This window comes from Pleurodeles waltl, chromosome 3_1 (genome assembly GCF_031143425.1).
Source record: "Pleurodeles waltl isolate 20211129_DDA chromosome 3_1, aPleWal1.hap1.20221129, whole genome shotgun sequence".
Lineage (NCBI taxonomy): Eukaryota > Metazoa > Chordata > Amphibia > Caudata > Salamandridae > Pleurodeles > Pleurodeles waltl.
In genome coordinates, this window is record NC_090440.1 from 243,172,413 (window position 1) to 243,199,662 (window position 27,250).

General features: G+C 41.6%; 1 protein-coding gene across 1 annotated transcript in view; it reads left to right on the plus strand.

Moving 5' to 3' along the window:
- Positions 1-711: 711 nt before the first annotated feature.
- Positions 712-27,250, plus strand: part of TERB2 (telomere repeat binding bouquet formation protein 2) — a 166,993-nt gene continuing 140,454 nt past the window's right edge. Inside the window, exons 1-2 of the mRNA XM_069221249.1 lie at positions 712-813; positions 18,766-18,847. Coding sequence (XP_069077350.1) covers positions 750-813; positions 18,766-18,847 — 146 coding nt within the window. The 5' untranslated portion in view covers positions 712-749. The remainder of the gene's footprint in view (positions 814-18,765; positions 18,848-27,250) is intronic.

The following is a 27,250-nucleotide window of genomic DNA, read 5'->3' on the forward strand; positions in this document are numbered from 1 at the left end:
CTGGAGTCATCTCATTTAAATATTTCGCCCTATACACATACTTCAGGATGGCTTGGGATGACTTCAGCAGATAATTACAGGAATAGCCCAGCTGAAGTCATCAGATGACTTCAGAATGACTCCAGGAAGATCTTCCTTTTTGACTTGGGAAGTCAACAGTTTTACTTTTCATTTTCAATTTCAGTGGCAAGAAAAGTCCAATTAGGAATTTACAACGCTAACAGATTTAACTCGAGCAAATGCGAGACTTACTGCGTTGCAAATGCTTGTTTCTTGTGCCTGTACCCAACTTGAGAAAATAAATTGCCAGTGGACAAGCACACAAATGTAGTTCTAAATGGCGCCTCTAACTGACCAGTTATTTCGTTCCACATGTATTACCTCACCATAACAACCGACAGGACAGGAACGCACTAGGGCCGACTTCTACTTACCTGCACCAACCAGAAGACAAAAAAATGTAAGGGCGCGTGCTTCCATTTTTTACGCGGTTTTAAAAAAGCGGGAGCTACGCAGAAAATAGAGAACGCCGGGCGGAGTGCGTAGGCAACCTTGTCTAATTAGTCGGCCAAGTGACGTATTTTTCTTCTGTGTTCACTTGGAACTAACATTAGATACTGCAGGAACGTCCCCACGTCCTAGCGAATACTCTTTCCGGGGCAAGATTCTCCCACAAAAACGTAGCAACTTCCGTCCGGTTCTTTGTTTACAGTTACTGTCGCTTCTAGTCTCTCGTTTCAGATGAGCTCATGTTCAGCGGTGGCACGGCATGGTTTTCTCAAAGTGTGGACCGAGAGCTTTGCGAGTTTTGGGGTGAGCTAGATGTACACTTCTCGCAAGAAGTAGAAGGTTGAACCCACTCTTCCGTGCTTATTGAACAAGACGCGCCTCTTGATCCAATATTATAAAGGGTCTGATCGCGAATGAACATACCTGCCAATAGACCCGGTACATGCGGGAGACTCCCCATTTTTTAATGTAAAAAATAGCTTACGAAGTCTACAGGGGAAATACATTTTTTTTGTTTTTTTCTTTCTTACAGATGCCCCATTCCCCCGCTCTAAAATCTTAGCATGTACGAACGAACGGCCTAGTTTTGTATCCCGTACGTTTTGGCGACGTACATAGAATGTATTGTTTTTGTAGCTCCCAAAGAGTACTAGAGCTGCTGTGGACCATCAAATGATCAGCGAACTATAATCATTCTGCTACGATATAGTGATATGGGCAAATATTCAAATAACCGCACAGATCACGAGCCCAATGAAAGCCAGTGTAGCTTGGACTGGTCTGACTGAACACCTCCGCTGTTAGTGTCTGGGAATTCGGTTTGTGATGTAGATCCACTCTCACTTTGCTCTGATGTTTGCTTATATCTGACTAATGTTAGTGTCCTCTAGCTAAACACTTGTATAGTATGTGACTGCCTCACTATTTTATAAGGGGTTATTTCCTACCATAAAGCTATTACCCCCACGGTGTGTAAATAAAGTACGCCCACAACCAGCATTGTGGGGCAAGTTTATAAACATACCTGGAGTCGGTGGAATAAGAGAGCCACCTTTTATTGGTACCAACATTTGCCTAATGCAATTCCTTCCTTTGCATGGTCCTACAGGACTTTCAAAGTCTGATGTGTATGTACATAGAAGTTGGTGTATGCTGAATGCAACATTGTAGATGGCCTATTTCTCTCACGGTAACATCAACTGAATAACCCTAAGCCACCTCCAGTCTGGCATACTCTATAAAGAAGCCTGCTTTGCTATTCATTCAGCAGATACTTTGCTGTTGGTTGGTTGGTTGGCTGCTTGACAGTACTAGAAATAAAGGCAGAGGTGGAGACAAAGAAGGGTCTGCAAGACGAGGAGGCCAAACAATTGAAATATAAGGTGACTGGTCACTGAGTTGATCAGCCTGCAGAGGAAAATAAGTAATTGCAATGCTTTCCTTGCCATCAACAATAAATATCACAAACTCAAAGACTGCCCTTTTGTGGGTGCACCTCTGGTTGGGGGATGGGGTGCCCTCTCAGAAAAATTGACGAGTCACCCAAAATATGCTTTCCCAACCACCCAAAGTCTGATTGAGCTGATATTCTAATGGAGGTTAGTTGCTCCATTTTGCTGAGTACTGAAGAAACCTTATCCAAGACCAGTTGGGGTCACAGGCAATTTCAGAACATTATCAATTAGAATTAAAAGTTCTTCCTTAGGGCATTATTTTGCCAAATATTTCTGCCTAGGGATCATTCCAAGAGAGGGGCTCTCTAAACGGGGCTAGAAGAAAAATCACAACAGTGATAAGAATGTTTGGGAATGTATTAGATGTTGTTCCCAAGGAGACAACCATCAAGACAGTTGAGATTTAGTTTGCACCTGAAAGGGGTAAATCTGTTTGTAACATAAATAACATTCAAAATTGTTTCACTGTAAGCAGTTTCAGTCCATAGATTTTGTGAATAGCCTGGGTCTTTAGGATGCCTATTTTCATGTCCTGGCGAATCCATCTTCTCACAAACATCTTCACATGGTTGTGGGCGAAGTTAACTTCCAGTATAAAGTCCTACCTCTCGACCTATTGGTTGTGCTCAAGGTATTCATGAAATTATTAGTTCCAGGAGTTGCATATTTACAATTAAAAAAACATAATTTTAATTTTTCTGGACCTATATGACTAGAAAATCTGTTCTTCTCTGTTAAAGACAAGGGTTTGCACAACATTCCTGACCTTCGGTTTTCTTCTGAAGTGTATGAAATCTCACCTGCTACTAGATCAGGTTTGCCATCTCTTAGGAGCAAATTTTTGCACAGATATGTGGAATATGTTCCTGCAGAGAGAAAGGCCAGCTCCCCTGCCATGCCTTCAGACTGTTAGGAGCACATTACAGAACTCAAGAAAACTTCCTAAATGTTCATGGATTCTTGTTGGCGACCACAGCTGTGGTTGTTTGGGCTCGTTTACATCTGAACCATCTAATCCAACATCTGCTGGTACATTGAACTCCAACCAGTCGGGATGTGACAGAATTAGTTCCAGTAACGGATGCGCTTAGAAAGGAGAAGAGTTGGAACATGGTGGACAATCACTTATTTAAGGAAGTGCCTCTGTTACCCACCCTTCCAATAATCATAACATCAGATGACAGCCATCTAGATTAGGAATATTGAAAAGCAGGGCAGAAAGGCTTCAGTGTAAGCGACGCTCACACAATGAGGACCAAGAGGGAGCACGTATAGACCCCCCACCCCCAACTGCATAACTCTCATCAAATAACACAACACACAAAATACACACAGGGTCTGCACAAGGCCATCTGTTACAGTGGTACCCTAATCCTCTATAATGTGAGAGAAAGAAACAAAGTAAGAAGAAAATCTGTTTTAGGGATCAAAAATCATCACCCACCCAAAGGTGGCATGCTTTGTGATTGGGCTCCTCCTCACACCCCTAGCATATGTTAGCGGTGTGGGCTACAACTCTCACAGAATTTGAGAGAAGCTCCCTATAGAGATATCACAATGTGAACTTTGTGGCATAGGTGATGGTAAGCAGACTGTAGTGAAAAGAGATTTAAAAATGCTTCTCAGTGGACATTATTGAAACTTTAATGACTGTCCCTGATGGATACAATTAAAATAGCAGAGACAAGGGATATGACTTCACCCTGTGATAATAGGGTCAAAATGTTTCTACCATTCCTAATGACCAAACAGCAAGGTGTATGGCATTCGTCAGTACCTATATTCAAAAACCTTACAATTCTGCACACACGGTGATATAACTCGAACGGCAAATGCAGACTCATCTACACATATTGTGGCTTGACCAGTGTTGCCAGTATCTGGAAAATGAAGAAAAAAAATATCGGTAGTAAGGAACAATCCTCAAAACGAATGTACGTGTTGTTCTTAAATTGTCAAAATAATGTGGCATCACAATGCCCATTATAGTGGAGCCAAAAGAGGCAGCACCCCACTGTGATAAGTGGAGGACAACACAAACTTACCTGCAATATCTGGGTATGTCAGTCTGAACTCTCCAAAACACAGATAGACATGGGCATGGATGAAAAACATAACGCCCAAGGAAGATGCGTGTAAATCTCAATTCCAATGGAAATATAGTGTGCAACAGCACATCCATATAAACATATGACCTTATTAACATTGTAAAGCCAGCTAATCAGACTAATTAAAATTACTCACATGCAGCACCCTTTCAAAGACGGTGATTTTGTTAGGGAAACTCGTCACACACAAGAGCACATCAAAATAACAAAAACAATGAAGAGCACGGGCAGGTGACATATCTCCTTGTGGGTACTCTACCTTCTGAGCTAATCTGTTCATGGCGAGGAGCGGCCCCATTCTGTTCCAACCCGTATTTCACACACAGGCTTGCGGGACACCAAATGATGTAATCTCCATAGAACCGTGCCAGGAATGCTGGGAGTTGTAGTCCCAAGGCACTCATAGCGGATTACTCAAAAAAAGGGAAGTTTAATATAAACCACTCAGTTATTGTGTTATCGCTGACCCAACTTGCCCCATATTGAAGTTGACATTCACATAAAGCAAGTGATCGGGAAAAGTGTATGACCCTAAAGGGCGACAGTTTTTTTTTCTTTTTGCCAAATATCCTGACCAGTTTAGCAAAAAAGCGCTAGGAATCAGTGGGGTACAGCTTTATTCTCAATCAAATGTATAAAACATGACCCACACTATAAAGTCAGTTTTGTAGGTAGTGAAATAGTGATGTATAACTTAAATTAAAGAGGTCTCCAATAGTTACCTCAAAAAAAAAAAAAACATAAGGAATACCAACTAGAGGGTAACTTGGAAAAAAGATGACTACTAAAAAGCAGGCACAAGGACCAGCTCAGGAGCACACAGATAAAAATATTCCATAGTGTGTCATTGTTGAGGCCTCTAATGTGGGTCTTCAGCCTAAAAACCCACTGTTGCTCTTTTTCATTCAGGATGTTCTGTCCTCAAGGCCAGCGACTAACCATTGTGGTTTATCGACTAAACACCACTATCACTGTGACCAGCTTCAAGATAGTGATGAGCCAGTCTTGTGTTGTTAGGTTTGCACCAGATGGCACTCTGGTGCTCTGAAATCCTGATCCTTACTTTCCTCATTGTCATGCTAATGCGACGACGTCTGCAGGGGCATATAATCATATGTACCTGGCCACTGCTATTGCAATGGCTGAAACGTTTCAGTACCCCTGCAGTTTACAATCCAAGGTCAAGTTCTGTAATCTGTTTTGTAAACTGACATATAACACAAGTTCGCAGGGGAAATGCCCTTTCACTTTGGGAAGAGATCACAGGATCTCTTGTGTACTTAGTCTCCATTTGTGGTCTAGTGTGAACCAGATAATTTTTCAAATTGTGATCATTTTAGAAAGCAAACATTGGGGTGGGGTGGTCGATGTTCATGGATTCTGTGTTTAATATTTTCCAGTTGACTTTTGAATGGAGGAAGAAAAAATGCAAAAGGTAGTAACTAAGATCGGGCGTTCACTTGGCGGGAGGGTCATTGATGAACTTCTAATTTGCCATTTCTGTTGTTATGTGCCGACTTAGAACCTTGTTGAATCAGGTGTGTAGGGTACTGCCTGTTCGTCAGTTGTCTACTGAAAGCCGCAGCACATTTCTTGAAGTTGGTTAATTCCAAACAGTTGCGCCTAATTCTCAAGAACTGGCCCACAGCTAGATTGTCATGCAAGGATGCTATAATTGTAACTATCATCGTAATAGAGTTCCTTGCCATTGGTTCCTGTACAATTCAGAGTGTATCCATCCGTCCTCAGGATAGAGTAAGAGATCCAGAAAATGGAGCCATTCTGTGCTGTATTCACTAGTGAATCTTAGAGAAGGATTCCTGTCATTGAGCCACTGTAAAAAATAATTTGTCATTTCTCCGCTAGACTCCTAAATGACAAACGTCAACAGTGTAACGTTTCCATATTTTCTAAGTGATTGAGGTAGGGATTCTGTGTGGAGTAGATATGGATGCATTTGAAATGGTGCATGTACAGTTTGCTATACTGGGGGCAAATGTACTGCCCATCAAAGCCCCAGACACCTGGCGATATAGATGTTACTCAAACTGGAAAAAGTTTTCTTTCATGGCAAGTTGAGCGCACTTCATGATAAATATAATCAGAGTGCTAGAGTCTGGTAAATGTTTGCTCAGCAACATCTCAACTGTCCTCAATGTATCATCCTGCAGGGTATATGTATGGAGTGATTCTCCATCCAGGCTCATCAAAACATCTCATTCTGGATCAAAGGTGACCTCTTGGAGTACTTTGAGAATATGTTTGATATCCAGGTGGTAAGATGGCATCTTCACAACTAGAGGTCTCAGGAAAAAAAGTGAGTGAATTGGCATAGAGGCCCAAGGAAAGAGCCAGTTTGTGACAGCCGGTCTACCAAGAGGAGTTCGCTGAGGTTTATTAATGTTTGGTAAAATGTAAAAGTATGGGATTTTTGGGTTCTTCACAAGAAGGAATTCTTCTCCACATTAATCCATCATGGTCCTTCACTTTCTCTACAAAATAATGAATCCTCTTCTGTAACTTCTTAGTCAAATCTTGTCCCAGGGCTGGGTAACACCTTGTGTTCTAATTGCCGAAGGTATTTACCCTGGTAAGTAGTTGAGCCCAGAATAACAATGCCCCACCCCAGTTCCTGTCATCTGGTTCAATTTGATGGTGGAGCCTGTCCCCAGTTTCCTTACAATTTCTTGTTTAAAGACTCTTCTCTGGGCTGTCTTGGAATTATCGTGCTCTTTAAGAATAGCCATCTCAAAGGTTAGGACTTCAGGTGATATAGGACTCACTAGACGGTTGAAGTTGGATTTCTATATCCTTATCAGGGGGCCAAATTTTAGAAAAATCTAAGTCGTATCTTCCTAAAGAACGGAGTAATTTCTTTGATTGTAAAATCATCCTCTATGTATGTTGGTACAAAGCTCAATCCTTTTTTGAGATCAGTTGATTCTTCTGAGACAGTAATTACTCAAGTTCACGATCAGTTAGTCTCGTGACTTACTGACCGTGTTGGCTCTTTGGTCATGCTCCTCTCCTGGTCAGATGGAAGTTGGTGGGGGACTCTAATGAACTTGTTGGGATCCTCTTCTTCTGCCTTTTGGTCTTCTGGAGCCTTGTCCTAAAAAAGGAAACATAGGTGAGCCAGAAAAGGACGGTGATCGGAACAGAGATGCGGGGTAACTTAATTGTTGCCCAGGAAATGTAGGGCCAGTTCTGGAGCTGCGTCCCTGTTGTCCTCTGATATAAGGGGACCTAATTCAGTCTGGGGTTGGTTGTTGATTCAGTGCTACTGCTCAGAATGTGATGCCTATTAGTCAGTGTATGCTCTTCAACCCTTCCACCTCCTCTTACCTCTGGTATTAACATGAGTCTTAAAACCATCTTTTAAATATGGGTAAAACGTCTCATGGCAAAAGCAAGAGATATCATTTTGAGTTCAGTGATCTTCATATCCTTAAACTGTTTAATTCATTCATCATCTTGTTCACTTCCTCCAGTTTTTTCTTAAATGTAGTCATTTGAATCGTGGCTTTGATTTTGTTCTCAAGGACCTGAATTTTGACCTTAAAACAGATTTTCTTGTCCTACTGTCTTTCATTCTCTCAGAGGCTTAAAGAGGGTTAAGGTGTCCTTGTAATAGCCTGCCTCATGCAGACCCAATACATATTTTGTGTGTTGTACTTCAGTTTAAGCAACTCAATAATCAAAGAGTTATAGCAGTTTCTGTGGCATTCAGGGCATTTGGTCCATACCTACAGTGAAATGATGTATTGTTCAGGTTGGACAACCAGGCCACAAAAGCATACGTAAACAGTCAGGGGAATGCAAAGTCTCACTCTACATTGTTTTAATTCCTTGGTGCTGTGGACGGAGACTCACCTGAGCACTCAGTATGCAGTATATTTGCCGGGGTGTAACATGTGATTACAGAGAAGTCACAGTTGTGATTGTCCAGAACTTTCTAGCTTCATCAAAAAGTGTTCTGGACTCTGACAGGCATTTTAAGGAGGCCATTGTTGGATATTTTTGAATACAGGACCAATGCTCAACTGCCAGCTTTCTGTTTTGATTAATTCATTTTAATACATTTTTTGTGGAGATCGTGTTGCAACAATAAATTCTCATTAGCCCATGCCATTTTCAAGAAACATGCTACCTATATATGAAGGATTGACTACATTGGGAATCGGCTTAAGAGCAAAATAACACTACACAGAGTAACCCTCCCCAAAGACAACAATCGGAGTCCCAGCCCCATCCATAGAGGGAATAAAGCAGTCCTTCCCATAACATTCAGTGTAAACTTTGCAATTTTTCTTGTCTACTATTCCAGTACCATCTATTTCTTACAAATACTTTGGCAGCGTCAACACAAGTAAGTATGATACCAACAAATCCCTTCAAAAGTCCCACTGCTCTCTATCATGTGGAAGCTAGATATTTGGAACCCTTCGATACACAATCTTGTTTACCAGCTCAAATGTAGCCTGAAAATGTAAGTTTGACCAATTACTGTTTAGCTGTTCGGGCTCTAGGATTGACCAGATTCTGTGGAACCACTGAGAAAGCAGTGGTCTTTCCTTTTTCTTCCAATTATATGCAATGTTCAGTTTTGCCACCCACAGACTCTTCAATACCATTTACCACTCATGTTTAGCTGTAGGCTTAAAAGCATATAGTTTCAGGCCATGGACTGTTGCCTCTGGGACTGCCAGAATCTGATAAAGTATTGGACTACCCTTCCAAGAAAGAAGAGATCTCTGGACACTGCCGCCATATGTGCAGCAAATCTCCGATAGCTCCACAGCTCCTCTAGCATATAGAATTTGCATTAAGGAAGCTTCATTAAAGGTGGGGGGAGTGGTACCAGCTATACCGCAATTTGTAATGAATTTCACTACCTCCTATGGATTTGGATGATGGTTGTATGCCTTTGCTTAGTCCTTCCCACTGCTCATTTGAGAAGTGTCTACCCAGTAGCCATTCCCCTTGCTTGTTATGTTTCCATGATTGCATAGCTTCATGTGAAACTAGTACTCAACATAGGTTTCAAATACTGCCCCTGGTGGCTTAGTTTAATGAAAAATTGTTTCGAGAGTCGTCCTGTCACAGTTAGCTGCTTGCTGGATGTGCAAATGAGTGATCCAGTGGCTAATTTGCGTATAATGCAGACTCTCCTGTTTGTTAATGTGAAATTCTATTTTGCATTGTACAAATGTTTTAGGAGAATAATTGCAGTACATTTGATATCATTCTGCACCCCCTGGTGTTGAACACCTGACTTTCTAATGTAGGGTTAAAGTCTCCCTTAAAGTGGATTGAAGTGAAGGGTGAGGGATACTTTTTAAAACCTTTGATCTCAACAAACCTATCCCAAACCCACAAGTTCTGACTGGTGTACTTGGATAGTAGTTAGTACTATACTTCTTTTCAGATAATATTAAATCCCATGAAGGCCTGCGTACTAGTGACCTATCCATATGGATCCAATTTCTTTCAGATTCTGCCTTGACCATTTTACAGCTACTCTCAATTGCAACACAGCATAGTACTGGGGAAAACTAGGCAGATCAAGCCTGCCTTTATCTCTCACATGAATCTGGAGCTTTTGAGGAAGTCTAGGGCTCTTATCCCTCCATACGGAGTCAGAAGCTGTTGAATGTGATTTAAGTAAGATCTATCTACACGAACAGTGAGTGCCTGGAACACTCTTCAAAGCCTCAGAAGAATATTTATTTTAATAGTATTGATCCTTCCTAACCACAAAATCATTGTTTTCCCAAAGACTCAGTTTCCTGTTTGAAGGCCGCTAGTAACGAAGGATAATTAGTATAGAAGGCTTATTCGGGACATCGGGTAATCTTTACTCTTTGTTCTAATTCTTTGAATAGGGCGAACAGAAGTGGTAAGTGGGAATATTGTTGCCTGGTGTCCTTCTGAAGTCCAGATATATTCAAATTGGTATTGCATGAAAAATTCTGTCCATCAGGGGGTCAGTGGATGTTTGGAATATATTCCCTCTAATTCTCCTCTTCCCAGAGGTGCTCAGGAAGGTTCAGAGGGGAAGAAGTACAAATCAGTCTGGTAGCACCAGTCTGGCCAAAGACAGTAACCTTACCAGTGGCACTATTCATTATGCCACTATCCTTGTTAGGTCCAGTAAAGGTTTCAGTAAATTAAACCTAAGCTCAACCCCAGATAGCTATGTCACAGAACAGGCAGACTTAACTTAAGAAAATGTGTAAATCAACAAAATGACACTAAAACAACAAACATCCAATAAGGGGAACTAGAGATTTAAAGTTTTTGATAAAAATAGAAACAAAAACACAACCACGGGCAACTGGTTACTCTACACTGGGACAAGGGTAAGGTTTAAAGGACAGGTTTGTCGCAGTTGGAGGTTTTACCTTCTGAAATGCAGCAGGACTAGGCAACATGCTGTGGCCAAGATAGGTTTCACAAAACCAGATTGCCATCATACGAAGTCTCTGTGAAACCTTTGACTTTTAGCTGGAAAGTTTTAAGTGTTCGAAATTCAAAATTCACACCCAATGAAGGCCCCTAGTTGGTTGGATACTTTTGGTGCCTTCACCAAGTGAAGATTTGTACCTTCACTCACTTTCTTAGAGCGCTAATTCTTCTAATGGGGCAAGGCTGCAAGCTGTAGCCAAACAGTGCTCCACAAGGCTGAATACCTTCTCTGCAACATCCTGCTGAAACCAATTTGCCACTGTGGAAAAGCTCTGAGTGGGAGCAATCTGAAACTTTGGCCTAGCTGCATTGCACCTCTATCAGATTGACTCTGCAGGTTGATACCAGTCTTCTGTTGACTCTCCAGGAGAAAATTCTTGGAAAAGTTTCTAAGACGCATTTTTTAGGGATAGGCAGGAAGAGTATGCTCTGGTGCTTGTTTAAGGGCCAGATACTCAGTCTAGGGTACAAGTGGGAGCAGGTTTAGGCCTTAGTATGTCCTTACAGATCACAACAACAGGTGCAGTCCTTCTGTCTGCCATAGGTCCAGGGGTGTTCTGAAAAGAGTATGGGGGTATGCCGCATTTATGCCCAGTGACAGCCGCTGGGTTAGGGAAACTTCTGGCCACTCGCTAAGAAATGGACGAAAAATTAACAAGGTTGACTAACCACCTTTGTAGGACCTTCTGAGTGTTCTACTGTAAACAGTGCCACATTGCCCCTCTTTACCTAAAACTAACATGGTAGTACCTTTCTTATCCTATGCTGGGCTCTCTGTGCCCATCTAGAGGAGTGGCTACGATAATAGGCAAACCCTCCCCTGTGGTCACTCAAAATCAGTTTCTGGGAAGCCCCTCCGTTTGGGATTGCCTGGCTGTCTAGCAGGATTACAAAAGGGGGAAGGCCCCAGGTGTAAACTGCCTGTGACAGGGTAGGCACCCTTTAATGTTGTTTGAGTTCCTGGACACAGCTCACGTGGCCATCCTTTTTAGGGAGGGAAGACATCTCCCCACACCTAAGCCCTTTCTCTGTTGTCAGAGCAACACACATTTCACCATGGAGTAGCCATTAACAGTCAGGTGACACTGAACACTGGCAGAGAAGCGCATTTTGCTCATGCAAAAAATAACTTTTAAAAAGTGGGCTCCTTCCTCAAGCCACTGACCAGCTTCCTGTCTCCAGGCGCCACCGCTGGTGCCCGTTCCGGCCATCTGGTCCCTTTCTAACCTGCAAGGTATTATACCCGATCCCTGCACCCGGTGGCGCAGCCTCTGGCAGGCCCGCATCCCATCTCTTCCACTGGCTTGGTGGCAGAGGGACCCCTGGAGGAATGGACAGCCATGGACAGACACAAAACCTTCGCTTAGTGGATGACTCAGATGACAGCAAGGTAACTGCTACTCACGAGACCCAGTATCAGGTGGCTACAAATGATTTAGCACCAGGTACCCCATTAACGAAAAGAGAATTCTCCGCAGGGGTTCCCACTGGTTTCTCCGGGATCGTTTGTCTTGCCACAGTAGACACCAGAAGGGTGCCCATCTCTGCCACTCTGGGTTCAGGGATCTGAACCCGACTCCCTTTTGATTGGTTGAGGGCCATGGATGCCCTCCCTTGTCCCATTGTGCAAAAGGCCCTTTCAGCAGCTCCATTCAGTCCAGCGTTTCGGTGAACAGGGTGACATGGTCATCCTGCATACCTGCAATTGAGTGCTTGTTCTGCCTCTGTTGTTCCTCTATATAAAGGGCAATGGCCTTTGCCGCCTTACACTTCTTGTCCTCTTCCTTCCATCTATACCGGGGAGGGCCTGCTGAGGAGCTCCAGTGTATTGCTATAGCTCCTTTAGAGAGCACTAAGGCTGGGGCTAGGAATTGGAAGCCAACTCTTCCAGATTTTAGTGCCGTGTACAACCCCAAGAGCTATATCCCAAGTATATGTCTACCCAAGCTGTTCACCACTATTCCCATTCTCGAGCATCTGCCTGCCAGAAGGCTGTCATCACCAGGCACACTTACTCCATGTGGAGAAAATCTGCATCCCTAAGAGCACACCTGGGACAATGTTTGTCATCTGTACCAGAGATAACATTTAATGTATGAGGTATGTAAGTAATTGAATTTTGAAAATCTAAATCTTGTATTTCTAGACACCAGTTGAGGGTGTTCCAGCACACTGTCCAATTCCCTAGCTGTGAGCTAGCTCAAACCTTGTTCAAACAGTGTCCTCTAACCACTACATTTAAGGCTTCCCACTCAGTGCTCATAGAATCAGTAGTGCGGAGATTAACTTGCATGTATTCCTTTATTATGTCCTCCAGTGGATCTGAAAACATTGTGTCTTGCAGGAATTGCACCGGCATCTTCCATATGGAATCGGGGCCACCCTTGAGCCCCAGTGCAACTTCAGTAGTTGGGTGTTACGGTCCGAAAGCATGTGGCACAAGTACTTAAAGTTGGTGACTCTGCCAGCAAGCCTGCGGGAGCAAAGTACTGCGTCTAGACTTACATGCAAGTCATAGACTGGGGAATCAAGAGTATTCTTTACATCCAGGGTTCCTAGTGCAGTAGACATCCACCAGCCCCCAATTATCAATCCAGGAGGTAAGATTGTGAGCAAGCTTGAGTGTGGGTGAAGCTGCCAGTAGTGGCATGGAGCAGTCCAACTATAGGTCTGCCACCTAGTTGAAATTTCTGCCCACAATCCACGGTACATACGCAGTTACTCAAAGCTAATGTGACAGGAATGCTAGAAAGTGATCCTGCCCTCTATTAGGCATGGGTTTTCGGGGTTCAGAGCACATACACTGCATCTAGTGTGTGTGCAGAGTCAAAAATCCAGCAGGATCAGTCCAGAAAAATTGCGGGTGACTATACATGAGGGGGCATTTTCCTGCATGGATCATCATAAATTGTATACACAGGGAAGAATTACTTATCATGAGAAAACTAGACACAAAAAATGGTAGAGGGCACACTGGATAGCAAAAAAGACACTTAGAAACTCCAGTTTTGCCTTGTAAATTATAATATATTAACATGTATAACATAGGGCACATATAACTTATATACCTCCATACATATTACATAGAATATACCCACGTAAACAATCAAAATGCTCTAAATGTGGAGCTGAACATGTAATATAGAAACACGATTTGGCCCTGTCCACTTGTAGAACAGTGCTGGAAAAACCGAACATTTAAGAATGAACAAAGTTGTCTTTAAATTTATTCCCAGAGGCGTGCCTGCGGGAAGTACTGCTTTTGGGATTTAAATTAAAGTATGCAAAAAGGATGCAGAATTTGCTCATTATTATGTAAAATGGGATTGACTGTTGATGGATTGCAAATCCGGCATCAGACCTGAATATATATATGAAGAAGACCTAATAGATAAGCGTATGTGTATATGTATGTATATCTGTATATGTATGTATATCTGTGTATATATATATATATATATATATATATATGCCGGTACAGAAAATTACACTCCATGATGTTGTTTCAATGAACATTATGCTAATGCCATGATTCACAGACAACAACTCCCACAATGCCTTGGTATGGAATAACTTAGTAGTGTTAATATAACTATACTAAACCACCGTGATCAAGACGAAAGTTGAAACGCGTAGGTGGTGGTGGGAGACAAAACGCAGATATTTTTTGCTATTAAAAGGTCAAATTGAATCTCCCGCGAGTGCAGTGTCTTCTTCTTGGTGAGCAATCTACATGGGGAGGTGGCCAATCCCCAACACTAGCACTGGCAGTCAGTGCACGCCGTTCTTGTGGCCAATTTGGTGATTCAGTATATATATATATATATATATATATATATATATATATATAGAGAGAGAGAGAGAGAGAGAGAGAGAGAGAGAGAGAGATATCCAGCATTTATATAAGAAGACCTTATACACTGGCAGATAATAATGCAGGATGTAACAGATTTGGAAGACTAATTGCCCCTGTGACACAGTTTGGGAATCTTAATTATTAAAATAGGTGTGTGGAACACTTAGGGTATGTTGTATTCAAAATCCATTATATAGCACGGCTTGCTTTGTCAGGGCACGTGACCCAGTTGGCATGCATCAATCCTCACAAAAGCATACAAAATAAAATGGTCATGCTAAAACAATATACACTTAAAAACATCAATATCATACATCAATAACACCCATACTTAAGAAGTAATAGATATGTCCAACAAACCCAATAATAAAATTGACACATCTCAGTGTCATACACAATTCCAGCCTCATAAAAAACAGATCTTGGGGATGCTCAACTTCTGAAAATATAATAAAGCCAATTTACACTTACAACCTGATCCCTTAAAATGGGAATTGAAAATTGTCTTGTAAAACAGGAATAAAACCCACAGAAAAATACAAAATGAAACTGTTTGTGGGGATCTTTCGTTTCCTAGGCAGAGGAAAATAGATGCTTTATTAAACTCCCCAAGGGGAAAGCATAGCTACCATAGAATGATTCCTTAATGAAATCCAGTGAGAAGGGAGCTATTCCAAGTACATAACTCAAGATCCAAATATGGCTCTACTACAAGGGAAGTTCAAAATCAAAATATATATTTTAATTTGAGTTTTAGCAAACTCCAGTGACTCCTGCCCCTGTTGCCTTAAGACAGAGCGATTTTTTTTTTTTCACCCATCAGCTTTTTCCTTTGGGTAGGCATGTTGGAATGAAAAAATACAGATGGTCTCCCCAAGGCAGTACATATCATCCTAATGTATTGTAGCCAGCGGATAATATGCCCCCTATTGCAGGATAAACGATCATCAATGATTTCTCTATTAAGCACAGCCAAAGGATTGCTCCAGACAGAACACCAGCAGAGCAACAGAGCAAGGTTTATAAGGTCCTTAACATATTCCAGCCCCAGTCCCTCATGCAGTATAAAGGGGAGCTGGGCAGGAGGCCAAGTACCAGTCTACAAACGCTATTCTTCCCCTGCCTGAAGACTTTGAACCTTGTTATATCCCTGAATACATGAATCATATGTTAAAACTGGAATACATTTCTTCAGGTACAGTTCTTAAAAGGGGCAATCTGCTTCATATCCCTACACGAAGTTAAAAAAAAAGTTGTTTAAAAATGCAACTCTTCATATAAAACGTTTCCTGCCGTAGAAATGCAAGGGGACCAGGATCCTGATGAGTCGAAAGTAGCCCCCCAAAATAGAACTCACACACTCTAAATGTGGGATTCTGACCTACAAATAATTGCCTCATTTATGCTCTACCTTGGCTACATGCCATTTCAAAGGTTTTGCTTGGCTTAACGACCAACTTCAATTCAGCCATGAATTTAATGCAATTATCTATTAAGGATTTTAGTCCCTGTGGCGGTTCTTGAAAGCAAGACTGCATCTTCGGCATAAGTTAATGCAGAGATAGGAAGCTTTTTTTTTTATCACTGGGGCATCTTACAGTTCTGGTCATTAGGGCCTCCTCTAGTCCCATGACATACAGTCAGAAGCGACTGGGTGCAAGCACCCAACCTTGTTATACCTTACCGCCCTAAACTAAAAGAATCCCTACACTCCCAATTATCCCCAAATCAGGGAGTTCCTTTTCAACCCCCAAAGCCTCCAGCTTGTACCACAAGAGACCTTACCACAATGTCAAATGTACAGGCGTACTCCCTAAAGGCTAAGATGATGGGACTATACTGTAAATTTACTTATCTCCACCAGATGAAGGTTGAGACATTGTTCCAGAGTCCCCAAACCAGCATGAAACCCACACTGCAGTTTCAAGAAGACTCCCTTGTCCTCAACCCAAGTAACCAGCCTACTAAACATTATCCTCCGTACAGTCTTCAGTGTGGAGTCTAAAAGAGAAATGGGAAGGTAACACCTGTATCATCCCTTATCGCCTTTATTTAAAAACTGGCACTGTGACTGCAGTTTGCCAGGACTGTGGCAAGGTGTTTTTATACATGCCCTCCTACTAGAACGAGTAATCAGGGGAGCCCAAAAATCAAGGTTGGTTTTATATAGATCCATTGTGGCTCTATTTGGCCCAGGCGCCTTATTGACAGTACTGGCAGTAATAGCCTTAGCGGAGCGACGGTTGTCTCTTTCTGCTGCTTCTGTCTCCAATGCACCCTTGGGGATACCAAGAGTGGAAAGCGCTGCTTTGATGCAGGTGTCAGGCCCTGTTGGGGGAGGGTCCTTTAGGCTTCTGTTCCCAAATATTCAGTTGCCTGCTCACTTGATGCCTCTGTTTTGACTGATATGGCTGATAATGTTGAAAGGAATTGTTTGTATGATGACAATTCTGTGGTTACATTGAATATATAATGACGCCATTGCTAGCTCTTTGTCTGAAGTCATGCACACTATTATTGCTTCTTTTTGCTTTTGGAAATAAATAAAAAAATAGAGAATGCATAAGGAGACAGTAGAAAGATGGTAAACCTTTGAAAAGAAATGAAAGACCTTCCTGAGGAGGAAGTGATACCTAGCTGTTGTGCTGACCCACATCTTCAGTGACACCCCCTATTTAGTAGAATGTTGGTAGCAGATGATATGGCAGCCGCTACTCAATGAGGCAACAAGACATTTTCCCTGGAATCAAAAAATAGCTCAGTTTTATTGGATTTCGGTTGTAGGCATATGTGTCACATCAATTGATGGATGACAGCCAAACAATTGTTGTTGCCCCTTCATTGACAGGTATTTACAAAGCAAGAGATTCCATATAGCGGTTTAACAGCACAATGCATGTGGAGTGCCTCCCAATTCAGGACTGAGATACTATTTCCTGTTGGCTCTGTACTCTTACCATGGTGTATTTTGATATGCTATATATCATTAATGACATCAACCCAATCTCATTGGTATGTTATGAAGAGTGGTAAGTGTGAATGTGTCTCGCAGCTATTGCTGCACAATTCAATATACTTGTTTCTCCTTTTCTTCTACCTGCCCTACAATAAAGTAATTAAGAATAATGGCATATCTATTTGTTTGAGTTGTCTTCTTAGATAGTAAATAGTGACTCCACATGTGTTGGGTTAGGATACTCTAGCATACACTAGAAATAATCTGAGTAGTAGGAATCTTGGTGCACAAATTCTGAAACTGGCATAGAACTTTCACCCATGCTTGGGATTTCTGTGAATCAAGTGCAAAGTTGTAAATCTCTGGAATGAGCTGGTATATACCTACTCATCCAAATGTGTATGATTTATTTGTGAATTGGTCTGTAGTTTTCTGAGCTCATTTCCATTCCGTCCTCTCAGTCTACTACCTCCAATGTTTTGCTTTAAGGAGGCAGTATGTTGCCTGCTCTTAGAACCATTTCCTCCTTTTAACACACTAAGAAAAAATTGTATTTACAATTGAGGACAGGATTTTTTATTAGATGAAAGGTGCAAAAAAAGCTTTAATACACATTAATATAATCCTCATAGGCACTTACAAAAATATTAGTGGTAAGTGTACATGTGGAAATCCTGTTATCAGCCCAGTTGTATATTTGGAGTACTAATTTTAACAATCCGCTTATTTTAAATCTGTATAAAAGGGGTTTTTGTTGAGCTTCTGTTTTTTTCTGTAGATATGGCTTGGGCTGGGCTTTAATAGGCTTTTCTGGAAGAGCAGTAGTTTTTAAAATAACGCTGCCTGGCTGCATGAACTGCCCTCTACCATTGTATTCAATTCAACGTTACTTTGGAGAACTTCAGACATGTTTTCTCAAAAAATCCCTTGATGCATGGAGAAAAGGGTGATACCAAATATGCCATGGGTTGAGATTTTAGATTATCTGTATTTATATTCTCTTGGGAAACGTTTTCTCAGTTGTCGGTTGAAGATCCATTATATTATTTCATATAATTTTACAATAAAAAAAAAAAACTAGATTACTCCTCTCTCTCCAACCTTTCGAGGACTTCACTTGTTGCCTGGGCTCAGAGAGTACAGGGTACATTCTCCTCTGAATGATAAAACTATCCGGTCTTGTGCTTAGTAGGAACTTAACGTCAGCTCACAAAGGCCTGTTGGTAGTTATGAATAAGGTAAGCATTAAGAGAGACCCATCTTTCTGACTGGAATAAAATTGCATAACAAATTACTTGTCGAATTTATGCTCTAAGAATGTTGGGTAGGCTTTTGCTTGGATACTATTAGCACATTTTAAATGTTAAACGTGGTGACCGTATGAACGCCTGTCTTTTGTCTCTTGTATTACAGTGAACGAGGGAGGAGTAATCACAAATCATCTAAATGCTGATTATTTGTTCAGCAGTGATGCTTCACATCCAGATACATTGAGGTACGCTTAGTTCATTTTTTGATGATTTAGTAGAAGTTACACTCAAGCTGATAGAAGGCAGAAATTGAAATCATAGATCTAGAGTAGAAAATTATTGTAGGTATCAGTTTTGTGCTGAATGGTAAATACTTTTTTTTAAAACGGCAGGACATATGACCATACAGTTTTGAGTTAAAGTGAGACATTGCAGTGTGAAGAGTTGATTGGGTGCATTAGACCTGTTCTGAATTAGCTTGTTGTAAAACGTAATGTTTAAAATGAATATATGACGGAACAACTAGGTCCTAAACAACGAAAGCATAAACCCTGACTGCTAAACAACGAAAAAGCCTGAACGACGTTTTCAACAATGAAGCCTAAAAAACGAAAAAAGACACAAAAAGAACACACCTAAACAACAAAACCAATTACCACGCATACCTAAACCACTACAATAACTGTAAATTTCAAAAATGGCAAAAATAAAAAGTTTGATAAATTGGTTAAAAAACATTTCAAAGCGTAGCAGAAATTGAAAACAGCTTTGCTAAAATATAAATAAAAAAAATAACATAAATAAAACGGATTAAACCCCTTCGCTACTAGGCCTTTTCCCCCCTCAGGTGCCAGGCTTTTTTTTGGCTACTTGGGGCAGTTCGCGCTTTGGCCTTATAACATTTTGTCCACATAAGCTACCCCACGCCAAATTTGCATCCTTTTTTTCCAACATCCTAGGGATTCTAGAGGATTCTAGAGGTACCCAGACTTTGTGGATTCCCCTGAAGGAGACTGAAGTAATTTCAATGCAGGAAACCAGGAAAACAGTAATCCGTATTTATTGAAAAATAATTCTCAACGAAGAAAAGGAAACCCCAGCCACTCCTGCTCTGCTCCTTCACCAACTGTCATTCCAACATTCCAAGCAGTCCCATTGATGGAGCAGGGGCGGCCGGAAGAAACCAAATAACATGTTACAAATAAACAAAGTGCAAAACAATGAAATACAATTACACCAGTAATATGATACATTTTAAATACATGAAAGTTATTTTTTCTTTACTTATTCTTAACACAATACCACAGAGACCAAGAAATTTGAAAAAATACAGTGAAAATTTCGTTTTTTCAAAAAAATGGGGAGAAAAGGGCTGCAGAAGAAGGCTTGTGTTATTTTTTCCCTGAAAATGGCATCAACAAAGTGTTTGCGGTGCTAAAATCACCATCTTCCCAGCCTTCAGGAACAGAACGACTTGAATCAGAAAACCCAATTTTTCAACACAATTTTGGCATTTTACTGGGACATACCCCATTTGTACTTTTTTTTGTGCTTTCAGCTTCCTTCCAGTTAGTGACAGAAATGGGCGTCAAACCAATGCTGGATCCCAGACAGCTAAAAATTTCTGAAAAGTAGAAAAAATTCTGAATTAAGCAAGGGGTAATTTGTGTAGATCCTACAAGGGTTTCCTACAGAAAATAACAGCTAAAATAAAAAAATATTGAAATTGAAGTGAAAAAAACAGCAATTTTTCTCCGCGTTTTACTCTGTAACTTTTTCTTGCGATGTCCGATTTTTTAAAGCAACATACTGTTACGTCTGCTGGACTCTTCTGCTTGTGGGAATATATAGGGCTTGTAGGTTCATCAAGAACCCTAGGTACCCAGAGCCACTAAATGAGCTGCACCTTTCAACTGGTTTTTATTCTATACCGGATATACAGCAATTAATTTGCTGAAATATAAAGAGTGAAAAATAGGTATCAAGAAAAACCTTTGTATTTCCAAAATGGGCACAAGATAAGGTGTTGAGAAGCAGTGGTTATTTGCACATCTCTGAATTCCGGGATGCCCATACTAGCATGTGAATTACAGGGCATTTCTCAAATAGGCGTCTTTTTTTACACAGTTACATTTGGAAGGAAAAAATGTAGAGAAAGACAAGGGGCAATAAAACTTGTTTTGCTATTCCATGTTTCCCCAAGTCTCCCGATAAAAATGGTACCTTACTTGCGTGGGTAGGCCTAATGCGCGAGACAGGAAACGCAACATGGACACATCACATTTTTACATTGAAATCTGACGTGTTTTTTGCAAAGTGCCTAGCTGTAGATTTTGGCCTCTAGCTCAGCCGGCACCTAGGGAAACCTACCAAACCTGCGCATGTGTGAAAACTAGACACCTAGGGAAATCCAAGATGTGGTGATTGTGGGGCTCTCACCAGGTTCTGTTACTTTGCAAACCTCATAATTTGGCCAAAAAAGCACCTTTTCCTCACATTTCGGTGACAGAAAGTTCTGGAATCTGAGACGAGCCACAAATTTCCTTCCACCCAGCGTTCCCCCCAAGTCTTCCGATAAAAATTGCACCTCACTTGAGTGGGTAAGCCTAGTGCTCGTGATAGCAAATGCCCTGAAACACTATCTGGACACATCAAAATTATCAAATAGAAAACAACCTGTTTTTGTGGGGGGTGGGGGCACCTTCTTTTTTTGGTCCTGGGCTCAGCAGCCATCTAGGGAAACCTACCAAACCAAGGCATTTCTGAAAACTAGACACCCGAGGGAGTCCAGGGAGGTGTGACTTGCGTGGAACCCCCAATGTTTTCTTACCCAGAATCCTCAGCAAACTTCAAATTTAGATTAAAAAATCACTTTTTATACCCCACATTTCTGTGTGGGATCACCAGGACCAATTTCCTACCACCCAACGTTCCCATCAGTCTCCAGGTAAAAATGATACCTCCCTTGTGTAGGTGGGCCAAGTGCCTGTGACAGGGAAGAGCCAAAAACATGTCGAAATTGAGGGGGAACCAAAGCGGGTCCAAAAGGGCAGTTTGAAAAAAAACATTTTTAGACTGACAAGTGCAGCAGAATTTTTATCGGTATAGATGAGACAATGTTGGGTGCTAGGAATTTTGTGGATTCCTGCAGATTCCGGAAGGTTCCATCACAAAAATGTGGGCAAAATGTGTGATTTCCAGCAAAGTTGGAGGTTTGCAGGACATAGTGTGTAAGAAAATGGTGCCGGTGCATGTGAAGCACACCACCCTGGACTCACCCAGATGTTTAGTTTTCAGATGTGTCTTGGTCTTGTGGATTTTTCTACATGGCAGCGCCCCAAAGTCAAAAAAATTCAGACCTCACCATTCCAAGTGGGAGGATTTTGAGAGTTACCAAGCTCTCATGGCCCAAATGTGAAACCAAAACCCAAAATAATCAAATGTCCTCTTGCTTGCCGTGGGATAAGATGTTTTAGTGTGCAGGGGAGAGCTGAAAGACTGTTACCCCCTTCAGTTGGGTGGGGGCATAACCAGGCCCATACTGGTTGGTAGCCACCACCCTACATTTTTTTTTTTATTCCCTGGCACCTAGTAGGCTTTTTTTTCCCAGGAAGTGGATCAGGGGTAATTTCCCCATCTGCCTACTGGTGGGCAGAATAACTTTGTCCCCATTTATTTATTACCCTTCTTTTTTTTAAAACAAATTCTTCCCGGGTGTCTGCTGGGGTTTCTGCCCTGGGGGGGATGAGCCTTACAAAAATAGGCCAATCTGCCCCCCCAACCCAAGGGTGTGGACCGGAGGTAATTGCCCAATCTAACCACTGGTGGGCAGAACAACTTTGGCCCCATTTATTTGGGGTGGGGGTATGGCCACACCCCCACCCTCTTATTTTGTAAACAAATCTTCCCTGGTCTATGGTGGGCTTCCTTGGGAGCAGATATGGCCAACAGTAATGTGCCCCCATGGGGAGCGACCCTTTCCCAAGGGGCTGCCACCCCCCCCCAAACAAAACACACACATACACATACACACACACACCAATCCCTGGTGTCTAGTGGTTTCTTCCCCCCTTGGGGGCATATTAGCCTAACAAAAATAGGCCTATCTGCCCCCAAGGGGGCAGAAATGGCCTAAATACAATTTGCCCCCCAGGGGAGCGACCTTTGCCTAAAGGGTTGCTCCCCATACATAAAAACAAAGTAAATAAAAAAAATATATATCCCTGGTGTCAAGGGGGTTACATTAGGCAGATCTGCCCCAGGGGGTTGGAAATGTCTTCAAAATGATTTGGCATGCTGGGGAGCGTCCCTTGCCCAAGGGGCCGTTCCCATTATGCGTAAGTATGCTAAAAACAAAGTTTCCCTGTGTCGGGAAAAAATGGCCTAAAAATAATTTGGCCCCCCTGGGACCGACCCTTGCCTAAGGGGTCGCTCCCAACACATAAAAAAATAAACAAAAATAAATATCCCTGGTGTCTAGGGGTTTTCTCCCCCCGGGGGCAGATCGGCCAAATTATATCAGGCCGATCTGCCCCAGTGGGGGCAGAAATGGCCTAAAATGATTTGGCCCCCTGGGGAGCGGCCTTGCCCAAAGGGCTGCTCCCCTTATTGAAATATATCCCCCCAAAAATTCACTGGTGTCTAGTGGGCATTTCTGCTGCCCGATTGCATCTTGTTCGGGCAGCAGAAATGCTGAGAGACATGAAAGGAAAGGAAAGGTCTTTCCTTCCCTTTCATGTCTCTCCCGCACCACCTCTCGGTGGGAAGAGAAATGCTTTTGCATTTTGCATTTCTCTTCCGAGATCGCATTGGAAGCATGCTTTCCAGCGTGCTCGGAGGTAACCTCTGTTGAGGTCAGCGCGCGATTTGCTCGCTGGCGTCATCAGATGTCACCGGGGGGGTCAGGGATGGAAGGGAAAGCGATTCCCCTTCCATCCCCAACTGGGACTCCCCCCGTGGGCCGGCTGCAGGACGAGCTGGTCTCGTCCCAGGCACCCAGGAACCATGTGCCTGGGACGAGACCAGCTCGCCCCAGGCACCCAGGGGATTAAATAGTAAAATCAAACTCAAAATGAAGAGAATTTTGTTACTGCATCAATAACTTAGTTCTACAACAGTTTCTACACTACTGTAGAAGTATTTCTTCCCTTTACCAAGCAACCTCAAGCAGCTGAAGCATATGAAAAAAAAACACATAAAAAGACATAACAAATAAATATAAGTTCAGTCAGAAATACGATCAGAAGGAAAAAACATACCCAAAACATATTTTGTCTCAGTTTATGATATTCCCCTAGAAAACTTATATATAAAGAACCATCCACCATTTTGTGTTCAATGTCACACAGAACACCTTAGAGAGAAGACGTATATAGGAGTACGGAAAAAGAGAGATTTATATCGTGGTCAACAGTGCCATCTACTGACTAAAGAAGGTAAAATAATAATACTATATATCTAGAAACAGAGCAGGAAAAAATAAAAAGAACAAGTAATTTACTTTTTAAAAAAAAATATTTACAGAGATCTTTTAAGAGTATTGAGGACTGTTAACATTAAGAAAAGAACACCTTATCAATAAAAGGTAAATGATAAAAAAAAAAAAAACTTAGAATAGAATGTTTTAAAACGTGTTAAAAAATGTCAAGATTAGTATTAGTACTCCAATGGGATTTCATTCATGAGTAGACTAGTAAAAATGAAATTTATTTAATCTACTGATTAGAATTCAAAGTCCGCTTGGTACTTACCTCAGGACAGGTGCTAGACAGGGACAAGGAGGAAAATTTAGTATTCAAACTCCGCTTGGTACATACCTCAGGGCAGGTACAGGACAATAACTAGAGACCAAAATTAGTATTCTAACTCTGCAGAGAACTTACCTCAGGGCAAGTGCTGGACAGTGACCATAGGACAAAATTACGACTCTAACTCCGCTGGTTACTTACCTCTAGTCAGGTGCTGGACTGTAACCAGAGGACAAAATCACTATTCAAACCTCACTAGGTACTTACCTCAGAGCAGGTGCAGGATAGCAACCAGGGGGAAAAATTACAAATTCTAACTCTGCTTGGTACTTACTGCAAGGGAGGTGCTGAACAGTAACCAGGGGGAAAATGTAATATTTTGATTCTACTGGGTACTAATGTCAGGGCAAGTGCTGGACAGTAATGAGAGGGCAAAATTACTATTCTAACTTCACCGTCTACTTATCTTAGGTCAGGTGCTGGACTGTGACTCGTGGAAACATTACTATTCCAACTCCACCTGGTACTTACCTGAGGGCAGGTGCTGGACAGTGAGTAGTGGCAAATTTTCTAATCCAAGTCTGCTGGGTACTTACCTCAGGGCAGGTGCTGGACAGTGAGTAGGGGTAAAATTACTATTCTAACTCCAATGGATACTTCTCAGGGCAGGTGCTGGACAGTGACTGGGGGCAAAATACTATTCTAACTCCACAAGGTACTTACCTCAGGGCAGGTGCTGGACAGTGAGTAGGGGCCAATTTACTATTTCAACTCCACCAGGTACTTACCTCAGGGCAGGTGGTGGACAGGGAACGGGGAGCAAAGTTACTATTCAAACTCTGCCAAGTACTTACCTCAGGGCAGGTAGAGGGCAGTGAGTGGGAAGCAGAGTTACTATTCTAACTCTGCTGAGTATTTAACTCAGGGCAGGTGGTGGGCAGTGAATGGGGGGGAAGTTACAATTCTAACTCCGCTGGGTACTTTACCTCAGGGCATGTGTTGGACATTGAGTAAGGGGCAAATTTGCTATTCTAACTCTGCCAGGTACTTACCTGAGGGCATGTGCTGGACAGTGAGAAAGGGGCATATTTATTGTTCCAACTCCACCGGGTCCTTACCTCAGGGCAGGTGCTGGACAGTGAGTAGGGGCAAATTTAATCTTCTATCTCCGCCGGGTACTTACTTCAGGGCAGGTGCTGGACAGTGACTAGGGGCCACAATTACTAATCCAACTCCACCGGACAGTTATCATTCTAATTCTGCATATATTTAATAATTTTCTTTTTGTATTCCTTACAGTTTTTGAAACAGTGGCGTCACATAGTGAAGCAAGCTACGTCACCTCACGCACAGGACACCAGCTTTTAAAATATGAATGATATCTTTATTGCAGAGATAGAGTTGTTGAACTCGGGAGCCATTGGAGGTGTGTGCAAAACATCTATTCACATGCAGAGACGAAGCTGTTACTTTGGAAGATGCTGAGGTTAGGACAACAGAACATAACCACTCTGCCTCGGCAATGGAAAAAGTGAGAGAAAATGTACAGAAAATTAAACATTTTGCGCACACCTCCAATGATTCCTGCGGGCAGGTACTAAGGGAAGTAGCCTGAAATATTTCCGTACAGGTTGCAGGTAGCATGCCTTCAATACCAAATCTGAGACTGATGTTTCAACGTGAAAAACTGGCAAGTAATCCCCAATATGGAACACCACAAGCCGAGGAAGAAATTAACACCCCCCACCTCCCCAAATGAATACTTACCTTTTCTCTTGCATGACAATGATAACCCTCATAAGAGAATCATAATAGTTAGCACAACTCGTAACTTGCTTATCCTAGAGAATAGTGAAATTTGGATGATGGATGGAACATTTAAATCTACACCCCATCCATTCACTCAAATTTACACCATTCATGCTACAAAAAAAACACCCCCTAGTGTATGCATTGTTACCTGACAAACATTCTTCTACTTTCACTGAATAAAAGACCTAGAAAAGTAATAATAGATTTTGAACTGTCAATGATTAATACAATAAGTAAGTTATATCCAGAAACACACAATCAAAGACGCTTTTTTCACTTTTCACAGGCATATTAGCTTAGAATACAAAAGTCATCCTTGTGTAGGGAATATTTCTCAAACTGCATATTACAGTTCGAATTAAGAAAACTAACAGCATTATGCTTTGCACCACTTGAAGAAGTAGATTAATATTATACATGCATCACAGATTCAAACTATTTTGCAGCAAATGAGGACAAATTGGCACCATTACTAAATTACTTCAAGGAAACCTGGATTGGTCACTTAAGCAGATCAGGTCGCAGAAGAAAACCAAGATTTCCAATAGAGTGGTGGAACTGCTAAATGACCTGCTTAGAGAGTGGTGCAAAGACTAATAATGCCATTGAGGGATGGCACAACTCCTTCAACAAAGCAATTTGAAAACCCCACCCAAACCTGTATCATTTAAAGGAAATTTTGAAGAAGGAGCAAAGTTTCCAAGAAATTAGACTTGCTCATTCACTTGCAGGTAGCCTGAACTCACGCACCACACAAAAAGTAAAAAAAAGTTTGAAAAAATATTGGGTAAAATACAAGAATTTTCTTTAATGGTGGCTTCGGACTACCTTGACAGTCTGGCATATATACTAAATTTCTAACTAATTCTAACCTACATCACCATTACTTGCCATTTTAAAATACAACATGAATTAAATTGAATATTTTGAAATTATTTTTAAACTAAATTATTCCTACCTTTAGCAGTTTTCATGTCTTTACCAGATAATGACAGCATCCGTGCTTCTTTTGCAGTAGTTATTCTTCCATATGGATGTAGAAAAAACATTTCACACTGGAAAAAAAATATATTCATCCTGAAAGTAATT